Source organism: Aquila chrysaetos, chromosome 5, assembly GCF_900496995.4.
Source record: "Aquila chrysaetos chrysaetos chromosome 5, bAquChr1.4, whole genome shotgun sequence".
In the NCBI taxonomy this organism is placed as follows: Eukaryota; Metazoa; Chordata; class Aves; order Accipitriformes; family Accipitridae; genus Aquila; species Aquila chrysaetos.
This window is the reverse complement of record NC_044008.1, coordinates 4,887,392-4,906,724: the sequence shown is the minus strand read 5'-3', so window position 1 is coordinate 4,906,724 and position 19,333 is coordinate 4,887,392. Positions and strand designations below refer to the sequence as shown.

The 19,333-nt window shown below is 47.9% G+C and overlaps 1 protein-coding gene across 2 annotated transcripts in view; it reads right to left on the bottom strand.

The window, feature by feature from the left end:
• Nucleotides 1-17,763, bottom strand: part of LOC115341995 (store-operated calcium entry regulator STIMATE-like) — a 38,483-nt gene extending 20,720 nt beyond the window's left edge. For both annotated transcript variants that reach the window (XR_005932499.1, XM_030015716.1), the window contains exons 1-4: nucleotides 17,612-17,763; nucleotides 3,604-3,652; nucleotides 2,541-2,636; nucleotides 428-549 (exon numbers count right to left, since the gene is read on the bottom strand). Coding sequence is in view for 1 of the 2 variants with exons in the window: in XM_030015716.1 (XP_029871576.1) it covers nucleotides 428-549; nucleotides 2,541-2,636; nucleotides 3,604-3,652; nucleotides 17,612-17,720 (376 nt within the window). In the remaining variant the exon portion in view is untranslated. The remainder of the gene's footprint in view (nucleotides 1-427; nucleotides 550-2,540; nucleotides 2,637-3,603; nucleotides 3,653-17,611) is intronic.
• Nucleotides 17,764-19,333: the final 1,570 nt, after the last annotated feature.

Here is a 19,333-nt window from a genome sequence, read left to right as displayed (position 1 = left end):
CTATGTCCTGCTGATGCCTATTACGCCTCAAGGCAAATGCAAGCACAGCTCCATGTTTTGAACTGAGAGGCTACGAAAAAAACCAAAAGAACCCTACAAAAGTCACCACCCGCCACACCCAAACACCTTAATTTACCATATACATGTCCTGGGGGTATATTATCTGCCCAAGGAAACGTTCAGCCTTTCATCACCAACCCGCTACGCTCAAGGGTGCTTGGCAAGGCAGCAGAGTTACCCGCGACCTAGTGATGTCCCAGCATTTAACACACCGATCACGACCACGCTGCGAGCTCCTTGGAGAAGGGATAACAGAAGCAGGCTGCTCACGTGTTTTATCCCCAAACTGTAATTTCTACCATTTCCTTCTCCCTGTTCATAGCTGGGAGCAAAGAAGCCGCTTTTGTGCGGAGAGGTTGGCACCTACCATATTCTCCGAAGACCAGGTACGTGTACTTCTTATGCTGCACGATCCAGGAGACAACTTTCACGCCAAGCCAGATCAGCAGCATCCCCAGCGTGGCATCAAGGATGAAATTAATAAGGTAGCTAAGAGCAGAGGAAAATTCAGGTTTCAGCTGTGTTCTTAAATCTTATTCAAAATCTTTTATTTCAATATGGGAATCCATTAAAAAAACCCCAAGATTTAAAAAAAATCCCCACTTAATAGTCCAAGCTCACTTCCTTTCTCTTTTATTGGATTTTCCTATAGCCTTACCAGCAATTCCTTAGTTTAAAAGCCTGTTCAGCAGAGAAGGGAGCAGGCTCTGCCAACTCTCTGGCATTGCTCATTTATTCATATAGCATTAAATACTTCCTGGGCTAGCCTTGCTTAAGATTTACCCCCCAAAAAGGAGGCTTTCCATTTGTAGCATCTTGTGTTCTTATTAGGATGAAACCCCAAGTTTCAGGGAAACAGAACCAAACATTTCTGGAATTTCATACAAGAAAATGGAAGCTTCTTAGACACCACAGCCGCTCTGCAAGCTATGCAGAAGAGACAAAAAAGTCCATTTTACTGAGCAGCTGCAAGAGGCTCCTACGAGCAGAGACACAGACTGAGAAGCAGAAGGTCTTGGGAGAGGTGACAAGCCCTGGCTCAACAGCAGGCATCCTGGGGTCCCCAAAAGTCTTCAGTTCAGGGTCCTCACTGCAGATCCAAGAGCTGAACCCATCCCTACAAGGAGATTTGGGCTCGACAGGTTTGCTCTGCAGCTTCACTGGAGAAAGAACCAGAGGCAGGAGACCTGCAGGGACCTTCTGGGGATTGCGGGGCCAAGCTCTAATCCAGGGCTTGGTATTTTAATGAACTCCAGAGAAAAAAAATATCATTCAGACTAATGTTTTCTGGCCAGTTTTCCATTATTGGAATACTTTCTGCCAGATCAGGCCAGATTTCTACAGCATGAAGAAAATACCAAGCACAGAGCTACAGGAATGAACATTTCCTTTTCCAGAACTTGATACTGCCTCCGAATAAAGACACTGAAAATAACAATCTGCTTTTGATATCCACTTCGAAAACATGACATTAAGTTTTTCTACACCCAAAGGCTCAGGCTAGCTTAATACAGTTTCCAGCTGCTGAAATCACAGTACTCCGATACAAACATGAGGCTCTAGTGGTTTATACTGGGCAGGACACAGTATATGAACCTCAAAGCCCAGGGACAGGGCTGTAGAGTTTTAAGCTGCCTGGTTCAGGATGACAAGTCAAGCAGCACAGGGAAATGTAAAATACACATTAAGAATAAAAGAAAAAAAACCCCAAAGGGCACAGCATAAGCACAGAAGGGTTTATTTTAAAACAGTGTCTGTTTAAAAAACAACGATAAATCATTTCAGAGGTTATATTTAGCCCCAGCCAAACTTGTGTCTGTTTAAAGAAACATATCAAGGTGCAGCACTTTTATATATAAAAAGGAGATGGGCCAGAAGGTTTTCAGCAGCATTTTGGAGCCTAGAAAAGTTTCTCAAAACAAGATAAAGTTAATTCTGAAACTAAATTTGTAGCTGCAAAGTGGCTGGTCTGAAGTACAGGTAGCACTTCTGCATTAAGTCCTAACTCTGGCTTAGAAAGCCCCCCAGCAGGACTATGGGAATACATGTGGGAGGTGCATCTGAATATCCAAAAAAATATCCTTACGTTGGACAAAGGCCTTCACCCACACAGTTAGGAAAGCATTCTCAATACTGCTCCGAGACCAGCCAAATTGCAAAGTCTGGTGTGCAAACAAATGGCAGATTTAAGAGTTGCAGTTGCATGGGACACCGCTGCATTATTTACTGCAGCTTTTTGCCAGTATATTTCAAGGAGCTTTTAATCATCAGAAAAGCATGGCTGCACTACTTCATCTCCATCAGACCAGCAGATTGCAAAGACCAGAAGACAACCCAGACCCTGAAAATAAGTTCAGCGTGGTTTATCCCCATGTAGGACTTCAAATACATCAGTTTTCACTGTGCATGACATTTTCCAAGAGGCTTGCTTCTTCCTTTTACAGATGTAGGACATGAATGCAAGCACCTTGCGTACTTACAGAGAGCAGGGATCCTCTTCGGTGAGATCCGACAGAAAAACATTGGCAAAGTGGATGAAGAGGGCACCTATTGCTTGCTTGGAAGTATCATAAAACCTGGAGAAAAAAGGCAAAAAGATCTATGCCCTGGAGCACCAGCAACAGAGCAGTCACCCAAGCAAAAACACTGCACGGATCTGCTTTCCTCCGAGATGCAGTCCTGATGCCCAAGAAGTTGTACGTGGTGAAAAGGGGCAGTTTGGCCAACTCCAAATACTTAAAAAAAACCCCAAACCAAACCAAAAACCCACTTCAGCACATATCAGCTCAGTCTCACAGATCTGCTGCTGAGTTTTAGCCTCCAGCAAAGGGCAGTTCACCCTCCAGTGCCCAGCCCAGCCTCAGTTTCTCCAACCAGCAGTAGGTGCAGGGAAGGTGTTCAGCTACTTACAATTTTTGCACCCATCCACAGGGAACTGGATAGAGTTCCCAAATTATTTTAGAGGAAGAAACAAAACTGAGGAGACCGACAGGCTTTTCACCACTAACGTTAGCGGGTAGCTCCATGCTGCCCAGCCAGCCCGACCATAAGCTGACCCCAACCATATGCCCGCCTCTTGGCAGCCTGTAAATCCTACAATAAAGAGATGCTTTGTAGAGGTGTCCAAAGCTGACAGCAATACCCGGCTACCTTATACCAACGCACGGCCAAACATGTTGCCTGGCCTATGCCTGAGCTTGGTCAGGAGACACCAAAGTGATTAATCAAATTTAAGAACAAAACTTGACCCTGTCTGGGAGAGAGCCCATGTGCAGGGATGCCAGCAGATTAGAGGGGACCATAACCTCTCAGTTCAGTCACCTACAGTAAAAACCAGCTTTTCTGGAGGAGCTAGGCAGGGAATTTTACTTCTAGGGAGCACTAGCTACTTTATGGAGGTTTCCTTGGGAAGCGTCAGCAGAGCATTTCACTTAATGACTAAATACCATGCAGGATATTCAGAGGGCCTAGAAGACTGTTAGTATAAGAGAAAATAATATTACATTTACATGGTCTTTTCAAGCTCCAAATTAAAAATCTCACCATATCCTCCAGGGACGCCTCTCTTCCTCTGGTTCCCTAAATCGTTTTACTGCAAAGAAAATCAGAAAGGTTACATTAACCAGCAGAACTGCACAGATACACATGTGCGGTCTGTGCCAATCTTCAATGCAAAAGTAGTCAAAAAAATCTGGAGGACCCTCAGCATTTGCCAGTCTAAAGCTGAGCCAAGCCGAAGGGCCTGGCTCCAAACTAACCAGAAACAACGCATGCACCCACAGGTCAGAAGGATGAACAGCAGAGGTGTTTGGGAGGTAGGTGTGTGCTTCTGGCATCCTTCAGCAGCAGCATTTTCATGCCCTGGGAAGTGACCTAAGGGAAGCTAGGGAGGGTTCATTACTACCTATCAGCCCTAATAATTCTTCCAGGCAACCTGAAATTATGGTAGCGACAGCAAAATGTAATGGCCTGAGTCTGTTTAGCTTTTGAGTCACAGCAGCACAATAAAGGCATCTCCTCCTTATAGCTAACAGGACCAGAGGACCTTTGAGGAAGCAGGACCTTGCCTACATCTCCAGCATAGAGGTACCAGTGCCAACCCCCAAAACCCCGCAAGCTGGCATGGCTCCACGCTTGCACCAGCTAGTACTAAAACATTATTTCATTACACAATATTTTGCATTCCCACTGGCTACCACTGTGGAACAGTAGTCCGAGACACACGGCTTCAGTACCACCAACCGCATGCCCTGAAAAAAAATATCTGAAGAAACTCTACCTTCCTTGAAAACATTCAAGGTCAGGTTGGACAGGGCTTCGAGCAACCTGACCTAGTCAAAGATGTCTCTGCCCATTGCAGGAGGGTTGGACTAGATGACCTTTAAAAGGTCCCTTCCAACCCAAACCATTCTATGATTCTTTAAATGAAGCCCCTCTGGCCATAGAAGAGTTTGCTCCTTGCAGTCCTTCACATCTGTCCTCCTCTAAGGAGGAGTTCTCTGGTGCTGTCTCTTGCAGTTGCTGCTCTGAGTTTTCTCTAGTTACTACCTGGAGATAACAGCAAGTTGGATTTTTACCTAGTTTTACTCAGAGCGGGGTCTGAGCATTGCAGAAGCATCTCAGAGGGTCCCAGTTAGTTTGTCACAGAGATGTGATGCTCTCCTCGGGTTCAACCAGCTTTTACATGCACAAATAGGAGCTGCTAATGGAAAAGTACCAAGTACCACATCCCATGCAGAAGTAATTTTTGACTGTTTTGCTGTCGCTCCAGCTAGAAGCCCATTTTAGAAAATACCAGCTACCAGGGCAACTCTTCTCCCTTTAAACCCACATGTACCAATGCTCTGGAACAAGGAGACCTGGAAGAGGCTTTTCCACTACATTAGATTTATTAATTAGAGGGAAAAAAAAAAAAAAAACAACAAACAAACCAAAAGCAAAGGGCATTCAGTGGCACTGTCTTGCTTTGTGGTAAGGTTGCTAATAGCTACATCTAGAACTAGAGACATCATCATTACAGCTGCTGCCCCAAGCACGCTGCCTCCAAACCTCAGGGAGACACAGAGGGTCCAGATCCCCGACCTCGCCTTGGCTGCTGGAACCACTCTCCTCCTCACCAGCACTAACGAGCTCAAGATGGACAGCGGGTTAAATCTGCCACAATCAGTTCCCAAACACGCTGCCAGCTTGAACAAGATGCAGAGTTAAAAATAATGAGCTGTGACATTTTTGAGGGAAATGGAAAAAAAATAATAAATTCAGCGCATCCTCTCTAACTGCTGGCAGTGCAGCTGGGGATGCGAGCAGAGCGGCTGCTTGGTGGTGCCATCTAGTGAAACCAAGAGCCTGAAAGCAGCGGGACACATGAGTATGAATCAATGTGCAACGTATGACCCTGTTAGAGAAACCACTCCAAGAGTACATATTGTAAGCATTAATCACCAAATCCTTCTATACATCCCAGCTGCGCCCGATACTGGGCAGATCACTGCAATGAGTACTGCAGAGTATGCAGACTGCAGAAGCCCAAACAGACCATCCGTTCATCTATTTTATCATCACTTAAGTCTTCACCCTTGGGAGCCCTGTAACCTACTCTGCTCCTTCAAAAAGCAACCAAAAGCCAGAACAGACACACACCAGCCCACTTGTCGCAGCTATTCTTTCTTCATCCCCCCCTCCTGCCCACCCAGCTACATGTAATCAGCCACTGCCGTCAAATTTACAACCAAAGGGACTTTTTCCACTGCTGACAGTTCTTGGCACATGAGGACGCTTCCCAGGGGATATGAAGACAGGGCCCCAGAGTGCCACAGATGAAAGCAGGGACATTGGAGCCAAATGCTTCTGCCTGCTCTCCAGTGGGGTAAGGAGATGCACTTTTCTAGACATGAGTTTCCTTACTGCCTGTAGGAGGAACAGGGCACAAGCAACACCTCTCGTGCATTTTAGATCACTAACACTGCCGTTAAGGCCAGCACCATTTTAAAAGACAACTTGGTATCCAGTTCTCTTTCCAGATTTGCACTCCACGCACTGGTTAGTCTTTCAGATAATGAAACTGTGGAGAAGCTAACAGCTTCTGTCCAAGTAAAAACTGCCCTTTTAGAGCCAGGAACTGATCTAATATAGGCACACCACAGTAGCTGGTCCCATGGGCATCCCATAAAATAACCTGAGTCATTCAGATTCCCTGTGGGTATAACCTGAAACTTTTTCCTCCCCTACTCGGTGGGGAAATACACAGCTTTAACATCACAACTCATACAGGGTCCATGTACCAGAAAGCAAACCCACCTCCAAAAGCAGAGTCAGTGGCAGGCTCAGGAAAGGCTGGGAAGAAGCACCAAAACATTAGCTGGGTACAGACAATTTCCAAATAAAGGGCTCTTTGCTGTTCTGCATCTAGATGGTAATTAACTGATCTGTTCAGTCCAGCTGTGCTTGAGCACCCAGCCTGCCAGCTGGAGCCCTCCCCTCTGCCCCAAGGGACAGCCTGGGCTCATTCCCCTGGGAAATGCCTTCCTGGTCCAGCCTGGGCTCATTCCCCTGGGAAATGCCTCCCTGGTCCAGCCTGGAAGGGTGCAGGAGCTTCCCTGCCAGGAGCCTTGACGTTTCAGAAGTAAAACTTTGTACTTCTTATACTGGCAGGGTGACAGGGCGATATATGAAAAAACAATCCCCCTAACCCCAGGGCTTCAGTCAGGCACGTGCAGGGTTTTCGGTGCCACGCTGAAATCCACAGAAGACCAGCACTCCAATGACCTGATCTACTATTGCCATTAATGAGTAACAAAGCAGCAGCCACATCAAGTTACACTAGGCACTGCTGCAGCCGTTTGTGTCCTATCCCCCTCCAGAAAAAAACCACCTGGTTTCCCTTATCCAGCTGAATCGCACCACGAGATATCCCTGCAGCAATGACTTCCATCAGCACAAACAAGGTCTATCATCACTGATACCCTTCAAAGGGCCATTTGCATTTCACCCACCCACAAGCAAGAGACCCACGGACCAGGCGAGCTGTTTTGAGTGGCCAGAAGTATTTAAACCGAACCTTAACAAGCTTGCTCAGCTCACAGGGCAGAGCATGATGCTGCAGAGAAGCTGCTGGGAAGGGTCTGCAGGCCACCAGGTCAGCCAGCTGACCACTAGCCTGACCGTGAGAGCACCAGGGATGATTTTCATTATTGTCTTAATGAGAAGTGACATGTTATGTATCCACAGCCACTCAGGCTAGAAATACAGTAATTCAGTGTGATAAGATGACAAGTAAGAGGTAAGAAGTTAATGGTGTGGTGCCTTGTTGAACACAGCTTGTCATGCCTCATTAGATTTAAGAGAGTTATCCGAGACTGTGTAATTATCAGAGACAGTAAAACTGTTGTATTAAAGATAAAAGCTAGTATTATAGAGAAATAATTAACTGCTTAATAGGGCATTTACTGTGCAGAGCTGCAGCAGGCTGTCTCCAAATTAAACCAGAAATCCAGCCAAGATTACCAGAGCTTAAAGAGGCAGCAGAGTTGTTTGGTAGCTGTGACCCAGAGGTTAGGGGTGATGCTAAATCCACATAAAAGTAGCAACAGGCCTTTGAAAACTCAAGGAGCTGATGAAACCCTCTTTGAAGCAGCACTGCTTCTGTTGTGTTTTGGGAACACAGTAGGGCTCTGGAGCAACAGGCTGAGCAGCAACTGCAAAGTGTCCCTCTCCTCTTCCAAGCCCTGCCGAGAGCCAAGCCATGGCATGCACAGCCACAGGCTCAGCTGGATGGGGTTGGAAAAAGGCTGAAGTCTCCTTTGCCCTTCTCAAAACATGTCTTCACTCACTGGGGTCAACTCAGCTTTCCACCGGCTGTAGGCAAGGGTTTGCTACCATGGCTCAGACAGATCAGGCCACCCTTAAGATTTATTTTAAGAAAAGTTGTGCACGCTTATGCGTGCATCAAGCAAACAAGAAATACGTGATATTTAAGTTCTAGCACCTATAACCAATTAAAAATTTAGTTTAGTGCACACAGAGCTGCACAAGATAGGAAAGAACCCCCATCCAACTAGATTAAAAATGAGACTAGCACATACTGGGTCTACACCAGGAATTTGTCTTCCCAACAGCGCTACCAACCACAGCATAGATTATTTTAACTCTGCTTGCCTTGTCAGCTTTGCCCATTTGTAAAGTGAGCTGGCTTTTGCAAGGAAGCAGTGTTACTGCGCATCTCTGTAGCCAAGTGATCTTCCCAAACTGCCGGATACCTGCAAGCTCAGTTAGGGCAGCACTCTGGACCACACCACAGGCCAGGAAAGCGCAGGTCCCCCAGCTTTCTGGCACGCGTTTGCTCCTCAGACCCACATGCTAGTCACTGCTTTTTAAGTCTCTGCAAGCATGCTATACACACACAGAAAGGACTGCCGATCTCACTTCATGCCTCTTCACACCATCGCTAAATAAGAAACTGGTCCTACTAACAAATGAAACAAGTACAATCCACAGGAACCTTTAGATTCCACTCCCCACTCCAGTCTTTCTAATGGGAAGAAAACACCAGTGGAAGTACAGGCAAGCTTTCAGACAAATCTCTGAAGTCTAAAAGCAGCAATGAACCTCAAAGCTGAATGCAGGTTGGGAACAATTGCTCCAGGGTTAACCTCAAGCGGGGCAGCTTGAGAAATCAGCCTCAACTCACATTTTCACTGGCGGTGTAAAGTCTGGATGTTTGCAGCATGTTTAAGGCAAGTCCTAGCTAGTGTCAATGGCCTACTGAGTTGTCCCTTTTATCACAGAGCAGAGCTAGTTGTGTTCTGAAGAGCAGCAAGCGTGGGAGTTGTGTCAAGTCAACTACCTCTCTGACAGCACAAAACCACCCCGTGGTGCGTACTGCTGCTGCAGAGACGCCACAGGTTGATCGGAGATGCTGGGTGAAATAAAGCTGAAAACGCCACGTTCATGGCTGCGGGTCCTTGTAACAGAGCAGGGTGCTACAGCAAGCACCATGAAAAAACAAGCTGCTAAACAGAGGAAGATGGAGACTGCTTGTCCAGGTTCTTCCTGCAGGACGCAACCCTGCACTAAACCTATTTCAATCTGATCCTGAATTATTCCATTTCAATGTCAATTAACAGTAAAGTATGTGGATGTCAACAATAAAATAGCCCACACGGTAGAAATGCATTTCCTTCAGAAAGGCTTTAAAGGCAGTCCTCAAGAACAACGAAAGGAAGCCTCGTGAAGTCCCAACCTGAAGCATACAGGCAGCTCCAAGGCACACAGCCGTGCTACAGCGTGGACGTGCAGTGCTGTGTGAGCATTTAGACTTGCCACATGGTCCAAAGCATCCCAGGAAAAGGCTGGGCAGGTGGGAAGAAGATGCTCCTAGAAGAGTCAGGACACGGGAACCCAGGTCTATCCCATTAATCAGGAGCAAAGCACCACTGAGATGACAGCAGGCCTTCTTGATTTGCTGTCCTCCTAAGTTACCTCTCTCCACCTACTTGGCTCCAGTTACTGCAGACAAAAAGCCATGAAATTAAACCAAAAGGGAAGGAAGATGAGTGACGGTTTGAGTGACATACCCTGCCCATGGCTGAGAAAGGGCAGGGCAGGAAACAAAATACTCCCAGGCCCTTCCTCTTCAGTCAAGGACAATAAAGATCACACACACTTGAAATTCCCTCGGGACCACCAGGCTGGGGGGAGGTTGGCCATCTGAATAAGAACCCATGAAATGTAAAAAAAAAAAAAAAAAAAAGGTTGGGATATGTAAATAGTCAGAAAACTAGAAGAGAAAAGCTCAATGACAGCTATCCTCGCTTTTTTTTTTTTTCCCTCCAGAGTAGTAAGATGTAGACATTTATTATGGTGTTTTCTTGATGCAGTAGAAAGGGGACAGCTTTGCCTGCCTGCCATAGACACATACAGTTCCCTGGAGTTACCCAAGTCTGCAGCAATGCTGTCCACAGTCTACTTCTGTTTTTTAAACAAATTCTCCAGTTATTATAATCAATTAAGACAAGGACAGCAGCAACCACCCAATTCCCTCGTGCTGTTCCTCACCCCATTCATGGTGGAGCTCTCCCGCGTCTAACATCCTCCCTGCATCCCCCATGGACCCCATACTGTATTCAGGCAGCTCCACTGCAGATGTGTGCATCAGCACAAGTGCCTTTTACCTCTCTTGGAAATAAACCCCCTAATTTAGGCAGAATTAGCTGCAGTAGCAACTAGCTGCTGATTAGCGAAACAGACTCCTAAGTCAGTTTTCTACAAAATTAAAGGGGGAAAACTTATTTCCCTAGGAGAAGCTTAGGTATGCTTGACTGCAAGTCAGACCATATCCTTGATAAATCTTACTGCAATCAACCAAAGGATTCAAAAGTTGAGGTTTGGAAGGGAGATGTCGACTCAACAGATAAAGCTTTTAGGACTTGATTTACAGGAGGTGCAAGCCTGACCCCACCGAGCTCAGCGACATGCCCCGGAGGATGAATACTAAAAATGAACCTGATATTAGAAGTACTCAGAGAAAGCACTGCAGCGTTAATGCACTAAAATTGTGAATGGTCCACCAAAAATAAAGGCTGCAATGCCCGGAACTGGTTACGCCGTCACCTCCTTTTAAGAGAGGGGCTAGCTAAATTGCCTACTGTAAAGGCCACCTCTGGGACAACGTCACACTAGCAAGTGGGTCGGGATTTTATTTCTGGCCTTTGCAGAAGAGGACTCAGAGCCACTGTACCAGGGAGGAAACAGCAGCTCTTCCCCTGCCCAACCTCCACGTTATTTATAGGCAGTATAGTCTCCAATAACACATTTCACCCTATTTTGAAGCACACACCCTTTCCCAGGCTTTTTCCAAGCCCCAGGCAGGAAAGAAGCCAACATACAGGATACAGAGGCCAAAACCCTGGGGTCTGGCACTATTCTTAGCCTGGCATGCAGCTACTCCGACAGCTCGACCTGAGACACAATGGGAGGAAGCAGCAGCCGCTGTTCGCAGCCGACACGCTGCTTGCGAGATAAAAGCACACCCAAGCTGGAAAGGCTCAAAACGCACACCCTCCATCAGTTCAGGGAGCAGCAGAAGTCCTACCAGTGGTTTAATGAGACAGATTGCTACTGACTTACACCCTCTAGTCCGCACTAGATGTATTTAGCCAGTCCCTCCCAAATATGCTTGCACCAATGCTTCAAGAATGTAAACACCTGTAGCAAAACTGGCAGAGGGGATACTTTAAGGAAGGGCTAGGAACGGAGGATATGTTCTAGGTTATCTCTGGGTCTGCAAGACCTCAGGCAGCAGGGAAGTATATAGTTTGAACTAGCTCCTACTGAAGATATCCAGCTATTGCTGGGCTACTCTACAGCACCTTTCAGGTAAGAGTTTATACTGGGTTAGAGTGCTCTGACTTGCAAGAGGAGCATCCTCGAGATCTCACGTAATAGCTGCTCCTCTTCCCTTTCTTGTGTTGCTGCTGACATTGTTTATCCCATCGATTCCTATTCCCCATACAAATCCAGAGTCATCTGCAGGTCTAGTGCAGGGGTAGCGCTGGAACCCACCGAGCAGCACCACCTCCCCATCATCCACCCTGCAGAGACATATCAAGAGCCTCAGCTGGAACATTCATCCATCTGGGGACCCTAACTGCCCAGATGAAGGCCACATAGTACTTCGGTACGGTCCTCGGTTTTAAGCTCTACCCTGTGTGTCTTATTTCTACGTGGATTTTTACCGCTGTCATTATAGCCAAGTGCCAGGTGGTCATAAACCATAGCTTTGAGATAACAAGCACCAGTCAGGCTTTGCACATTGAGAACAGGGCACATTATTTAATGGCACGGTAGATGTCATAGGAGACCTGGATTCGGGCTGGGCTCCAGCTCAAATGCAGAGTGTTTTATTTAACTCTGTCCTGGGGGAGGCAGTAGCGACTCTTTCCATATAAAGCATCGCTACATATCAAGTCAGTCCCTTGAAAAACGGGGTTTAGACAAAGAATGCTTTATCTCAAGACCATAAGATCTGAGATCATTAAGAGAACAATACCTGAAGAATGAAGTGATGCAATTGGGCTCGTAGTTATGGTTAAAGTCTATCTGCCATACAGTTTTCTCACAAATGCTGTTAAAAACCAAACAGCCGGAAATTTAACAGAATCCTCAAAGCTTTACTTGCTCCATCTCTTAATTACAGAAGACTGTTTTCCCTGTAAAGTTTCTTGTACAGAGTTAAAAGTCACCTACAACATCAACTGTTCACCGCATGTTGCAGAGCCAATTCAGCAAGGTGCAAGCTGCTTCGCAGCTCTTGGGTTACAGATAACTTTTCACGCAGTTCTAGTTTGCCAGCTCATTTCTCAGCTCATCCAACCCATTTTTTTCCTTCAGAAACCAGGAACCTCACAGTCCTCGCTTAGCACGCAGCTTTTACTGCTCTGTTTAGCTGTTCAAAAGGTGACTTGCAAGAAGAGGTCAACTTAATCAACAGCTGACATTCAAAAGCTTTGTAGAAAGCTGCATGCAGCTTAATGAAGCACATCAAGTGCTGTACAGACCTTCCAGCTTACAAAGCGCAATGTACATTTTCAAGCTCAGCCAGTTTTCAGATGTACTGAAGCAGAAGAAAAACGTCTTGAGAGTCCTGCCATATGCAGCTTTTTGCTTAACCCACAAACCTACATGTAAATTGACTACTACAGTCCGCAAAGCCCCATGCTTTGCATCTCCAGAGACACAGTTAACCTTTGTGGTTTTGTTTTCCCCTAGAGGGAAAAGCATCTGCAGTGGTGAAGTTCCCATTTAAATATACATGTGTGTGTGAATAATCAAAATCAAACACAGTTATGCACTTGTATTGGAGGAAGCAAATCAGCAGAGCCTGTCTTGGGCACAGTAAGCCTGTAATGCTCTTGTGTCCTGGGCAAATTTATTTCAAACCAGAATGGAAGTCTGGACAAATCAAGTGATCTATCTTTTATTTCTTCTCTTTCGTGACATGACTCACACTTCCACACACCCTTATGAGAGATTTTCAGGGTAAAAGCCAAGACACACATAGAAAGCACTCAAGACAATTTTGAAGCACAGCAACAGTGCTGCAACTCAAAGTATATATAGCAACAAGAGTGAACTTAGCACTGGGGCAGGATCACAGAATGGTTTGGGTTGGAAGGGACCTTTAAAGGTCATCTAGTCCAACCCCCCTGCCATAAGCAGGGACATCTCCAACTAGATCAGGTTGCTCAGAGCCCAGTCCAACCTGACCTTGAATGTTTCCAGGGATGGGGCATCAACCACCTCTCTGGGCAACCCGTGCCAGAGTTTCACCACCCTCATCGTAAAAAATTTCTTCCTTATATCTAGTCTAAATCTGCACTCCTTTAGTTTAAAACGATTACCCCTTGGCCTACTAAAAAGTCACAAAAGGTTGCTTAAGTTTGATTTATCTGATGGAGACGAGTACCACGGCTTCCACTAGTCCCCCTCGAAGTTCAGACACTTCCATACACTAGGATCCTGTTTCCCATTTTCACTAACCAATTGCCCACCATCCTGGAGTAAAATGCACTGGAAGGTCAACTGGTAAGTCCACAGGGACCAGGAAAACACAGACCATAGAGCAAGGGGATACTTCTTACATTCTTTACCAGCAGTTTCCTACCACAGTCAAGAGCCACTGCTTCTTTTACAGTCAGTTCGGCAAACTCCTATTCCGTGGTCTTGCCTCAGGACAAGATATTTGGCCCAGTGTGTAAAACACCACGCTAGCTGCTAGCAGAGCACCTCCATCATCAGGCCCTGCCTGGGGAGTCAGCACCTGGGTCCCTACCGCAAACAGCTCTGCCTTCTTAGACTAAGCTCAAGGCAAGATGTGCTGGAAGAATGCATCCAGCAGCTATGTGCAAGAGGAGATAAAGGGACAATGCTGTCACATGAGGCAGGATCAAGACATTTTCAAAAGTCAAGCTGAAAACCAGGTTTCACTGTGCGAAGAGGGCTATGGAGCTCAGCCTAGTACAGCTCTCCCTGCCTGGCAGCACGAACTCTCTCCAAGAGCCAAGTGTATTTTGACACCTGCAGCACAAGGGCTACTAACCCTCATTTAGGAGCACAGAGGGCTGCCAAGACAGTCTCAGGAAGAGAGGAAGTTGGAAGAGAAATAAATGTTCTTAGATGTCCTCCACACTGTTTGTGGTGGGGTAGAACACAAGTGTACCAGCTCCAAGGAAAGGTTTTTCCATTCGCAATGGAGAAAAAGATCCTTTAACTCCCCAAATCTGTTTCTCTTGCACTCCAGTTAATCCACGAAGGCGGCTATAGCAAAAATTCCTACGCAAGATCTCCCCTCATTTCAAAGGGTTTTGCTGTCCAGGGTGCAAACCTGAACAACTTTTGCTAGTCTACAGCCCCTTCCTCAAAAAAAGGTTTAAACAAATAGCACCAGCTGCAGGGACTCAACCCCCAAATCACACCCAGCATCCGCAGCTGAGATAACTGCAACATGCTTTCTCCACTCAGCTGAGTGATGATCAAGGCAAAGATGGGATTGCATAATTATCCACACTCCTTCATGTCATGACCTCCCTACGGGCAAGTTCTTACACAGGGAACTGGATTGCCACACACACGCAGCTGCTAGGCTTTACTGCCTCTTCTTTCAAATGTTTGTGCCTTAGTTCTCATAGCAAGTGTCCTTACAGCCAAAGTGCCTCCAAAGCCACCACAGGCGGGCGGGAAGGATAGCAACTCATTTTCATTTGATTACCAAATGGAGCAAGCCTGCAACCATATTGGAATTAGGCTTGACTACAAGCTTAAAGACCTTCTTGCTGGAAAAGCAAGAGACTGTTTGTAGGCTCAGAGGAACTCTGTCATCACTAGTGCTCATGGTAGTTAGTCAGACTAATATAACCACACTAAACAGCTTCCCTGATTCCCCACCAAGGCTGGGCATCGTTTACTTCTGGGTCCTGTTTTCACCACACGAAGGACCCCTTTCATGTACCCTGGAGCAACGGGGAGCAACCATCCCACTCATCCCATTACAGAGAAACAAGTACTCCCTCTGCTGCCCAAGAGCTTTTGCTCTAAATTGACCTTTGCAACAGGCTAAACTGCCCTCAGGAAACCCAGTGGGCTGTTGCAATAAAACTTGAAACAATAGGTGCCAGCTCTATTTTGCCGCTATATTCTCTTCCAGGATTGCATAGGAGCTGTGCTTCCTACAACCCAGACCCAGAGCATCAATTCAGACAGTCGTGCAAGACCGACTTCCTCCTCCGTTGGATTCTCCTACCAGGTTGGCAGGAGACAGTCTTTCCACAGCCCCAAGAGACAGAAATTCAAGGACGCAAACTCTTCTGATAACAACGTATAAATTTATCCTTCCTGCAGCAGGCCATGCTTGGGACCCTTACTGTGGACGTATATACTCTGCGAGCACATCCCATGCGCACGCACCTGCAAAACACCACGCTATTGTTAGTCCAAGCTCCTTCTAGATGTTTTTAAGCGCTCTGAACAGCATCTGCACAATTTGGAAATCTGATCTATTCGAATTCAGATGCTCCTATAGCTAAGCTGAACTGGTACTTTAAAGTAGAAGGAATGCAAAAGGCATTGGCTTGGGTTCAGATAGCAATTGAATTTCTACTCATTGACCTGTAAGACTGAGCAAGCTGGCCTGTAACATCCCATTAAACAGAAATCACAGACATTCAAGTGACAGAAATACACACCCAGGAATGTCACAGTACTGAAGGAAGAAGTATCAAAGACGGGCTGATGCCGACTCCAGTGACAGTAGCACCCCAAGGTCTAGATGAGGTAGTCATCCAGCTGGGACTGCCCAGCTTGATGCTGGGCTGGATGAAGGTCAAGGTTCCCAGGAACCTTTTTCACTGTGCACACATATCACCACCAGCTCAAGAGGTTCCCATACCTCCCAGCTGCTGGAACCTTTTCCTCCCCAGGAGGCTGCCAACTGAAGTGACCATCTGAAGAGCCCCAAAGCTGCTTCAGAACAAGTTATTGCCTAACGTAAAGTCGTCGGTAAGCCCACTACAACCATGCTGGGTTAGAAGTCTGCATACAAACAGCCCCAACAGCAGATCTGAGAGAGCCTCCAGCTGGGAGTGTGTGAATGGGGGCAGAGATAAGAAACAGCTGGGGTGAATTAGGGACCACCAGCCCAGCTGCGGCCAGAGGAGGTGCTGCGGTTGAGATCCCAGGGCTGTAAACACATCTGCTTTTGGGGTCTCAGCCAGCAGTTTCCTTCACCGCTTTAGTCATTGAGCGGATTCACAATGAAACCGCGTAGGATCGGCTTTCAGTTTCTCCTCATTAACCAAGGGGTTGTTAACTTTCAAGGAAATATTAGCCCTTGCACCAGTGGGAGGGCAACAGTTAGCCCAGGGTTGGTGATTTGCTAGCACCGGTTACGTAGCCTTCATCCACAGGAATATTTCAATGTGACTAACTGATGTCCTTGATTTTATGGGACACCCCATGGAGTTTACGGGACAATTAACCCACATGCGCACTTCACTAAGGGCAACAGACGCACAAAATTAATCTATTCTTGCTGTCAATACCGGGTGAAACACAAGCAGTGAAGTGTTGCAACTGCGCTATTCCAGCTGGAAAAAGCTATCAGTTACCACAGGAAGAACTTGTCGCAGTTTTCCCTGGCAGCTTGGTGTTAACTGCAGCGCCAGAGCCTTTGAAAGTGGTTTCCAGAAGGCAGAGAGGGGCAAGCGAGCCTCAAAATCTGTGGCTACTTAGCCAGAAAACTTGGAAGTTTTAGCTCACCGTCACCGCAGGCTTTTAAAGAAGGAAAACAGATCAAGTTCTGGCACGTTATTCAACGTGTGTTAAAGCACTTAACCCAAAAGAAGAGCAACGCACATGTTGCTCTGAGTAAAACGCAGCTGCAGCACAAAACAACAGTAAATTTTCTCGAGTCTTTTAGTATTAGTGTTCTCCACCTTTTCTAGCTACTTTGCTGCTTTCTCTCACTGCCACCCCTCCGCAGTAATCGGCAAAACGCATTCTCTCGGTAACCTCCTTCCCCAGCCTCTGGAGCCCTAAAACTTTACAGTTTGAGCAAAGTTGAACAAAATAACATCACAATGCAATTAGGGGCACTATTACTCTAACCAAGCAGCATCGCATCGGACACCCGCCCTATTTTTTTGTTAGCTTCTTCCTTGTAAATCATGGGGTCACACCATTAGTTTTCACGCTTCATTAAAATTTTCTAAGCGACTGAGTAATCGCTCATACAGGCGGAGCCAATTTTACCGGATTATAGCCGCAAGTCCGCGGCGCTTCATTACCATCAGATTAAGGCTGGAAACAAGAGTTTTTAAGAACAAGCACCTTAACTGCCGGCTGTTACAAACCACCGCTTTAAATCCTACAGGTAGATACCGCAAAACTTGATGCTCGTTATAAATAAAGGGGTACCCCCCCCCCCCCCAGCCCTCACCGGCCACCCACCGCGGGGCAGGGGGGGGTACGATCCCGGCTGAGCCCCCCCCCCGGTACTCACACATGAGGGTGCTGAAGGCGCAGAGAGCCAGCAGCGCCTGCAGCAACACGCCGAAGCGACCCAGCAGCGCGCCGCTGCCGCAGCCGTGCGCCGGGCGGGGGGCGGCCATGGCGGGGGGGGCGCGGAGGAGGGATGCGGAGGGATGCGGAGGGATGCGGAGGAGAGGAGCGGAGCGGTCCCCGGGGCGGACAAAAGCGGCGCCCCCCCCCCCCCAGCCGCCACCGCCCCCCGCCCGGCCCCCGCCGGCGGCGGCCACACCCGGGGGCGGGGGCGGGAGAGGGAGGGGCGGGGGTGGGGCCCGGTGGGGTGGGGCCGGGGTGGGTGGGGTGGGGTGGGGTGGGGTGGGGACGGGGACGGGGACGGGGATGAGGACCAGGACGAGGACGGGGACAGGGATGAGGATGGGGACGAGGATGAGGACGGGGATGAGGATGAGGATGAGGATGGGGATGGGGACGAGGGTGGGGACGGGGACGACGGTGGGGATGGGGACAGAGATGAGGATGGGGACGGGGACAAGGATGGGGATGTGTCGTGGTTTAACCCCAGCCAGCAACTAAGCACCACGCAGCCGCTCACTCACTCCCCCCCCACCCAGTGGGATGGGGGAGAAAATCGGGAAAAGAAGCAAATCCACGGGTTGAGATAAGAACAGTTTAATAGAACAGAAAAGAAGAAACAAATAATGATAATGATAACACTAATAAAATGACAACAGCAATAATGAAAGGATTGGAATGTACAAATGATGCGCAGTGTAATTGCTCACCACCCACCGACCGGCACCCAGCTAGTCCCCGAGCGGCGATTCCCCGCCCCCACTTCCCAGTTCCTATACTGGATGGGACGTCACATGGTATGGAATACCCTGTTGGCCAGTTTGGGTCAGGTGCCCTGGCTGTGTCCTGTGCCAACTTCTTGTGCCCCTCCAGCTTTCTCGCTGGCTGGGCATGAGAAGCTGAAAAATCCTTGACATTAGTCTAAACACTACTAGCAGCAACTGAAAACATCAGTGCGTTATCAGCATTATTCTCATACTGAACTCAAAACATAGCACCCTACCAGCTACTAGGAAGACAGTTAACTCTATTCCAGCTGAAACTAGGACAGGATGGGGACAGGGATGAGGATGAGGACAGGGACGAACATGAGAATGGGGAAGAGGATGAGAATGGGGACAAGGATGGGGACAGGGATGAGAATGAGGACAGGGATGGGGACGAGGACGAGGATGGGGATAGGGATGAGGAAGAGGATGGGGATGGGGACGAGGATGAGGATGGGGACAAGGGTGAGGATGAGGATGGGTATAGGGATGAGGACGAGGATGGGGATGGGGACGAGGATGAGGATGGGGACAAGGGTGGGGATGAGGATGGGGACGAGGGTGGGGATGGGGATGAGGATGGGGTTGGGGACGAGGGTGGGGACGAGGGTGGGGATGGGGACGACGGTGGGGATGGGGACAGAGATGAGGATGAGAATGGGGACAAGGATGGGGACAGGGACAGGGATGAGGATGAAGATGGGGACAGGAATGAGGATGGGGACAGGGATGAGGACGGGGACGATGATGGGGATGGGGGTCCTGGTGGGGACCAGGGTGCCAGGCCGGGGAAGTCATGGTGAGGTTTGGGGGGCTGGGTTGGGGGAGTCCTGGTGGGGATAGGGGTGCTGGGCTGGGTGGGTGGGTGGGGATCCTGTTGAGGTTTGGGATGCTGG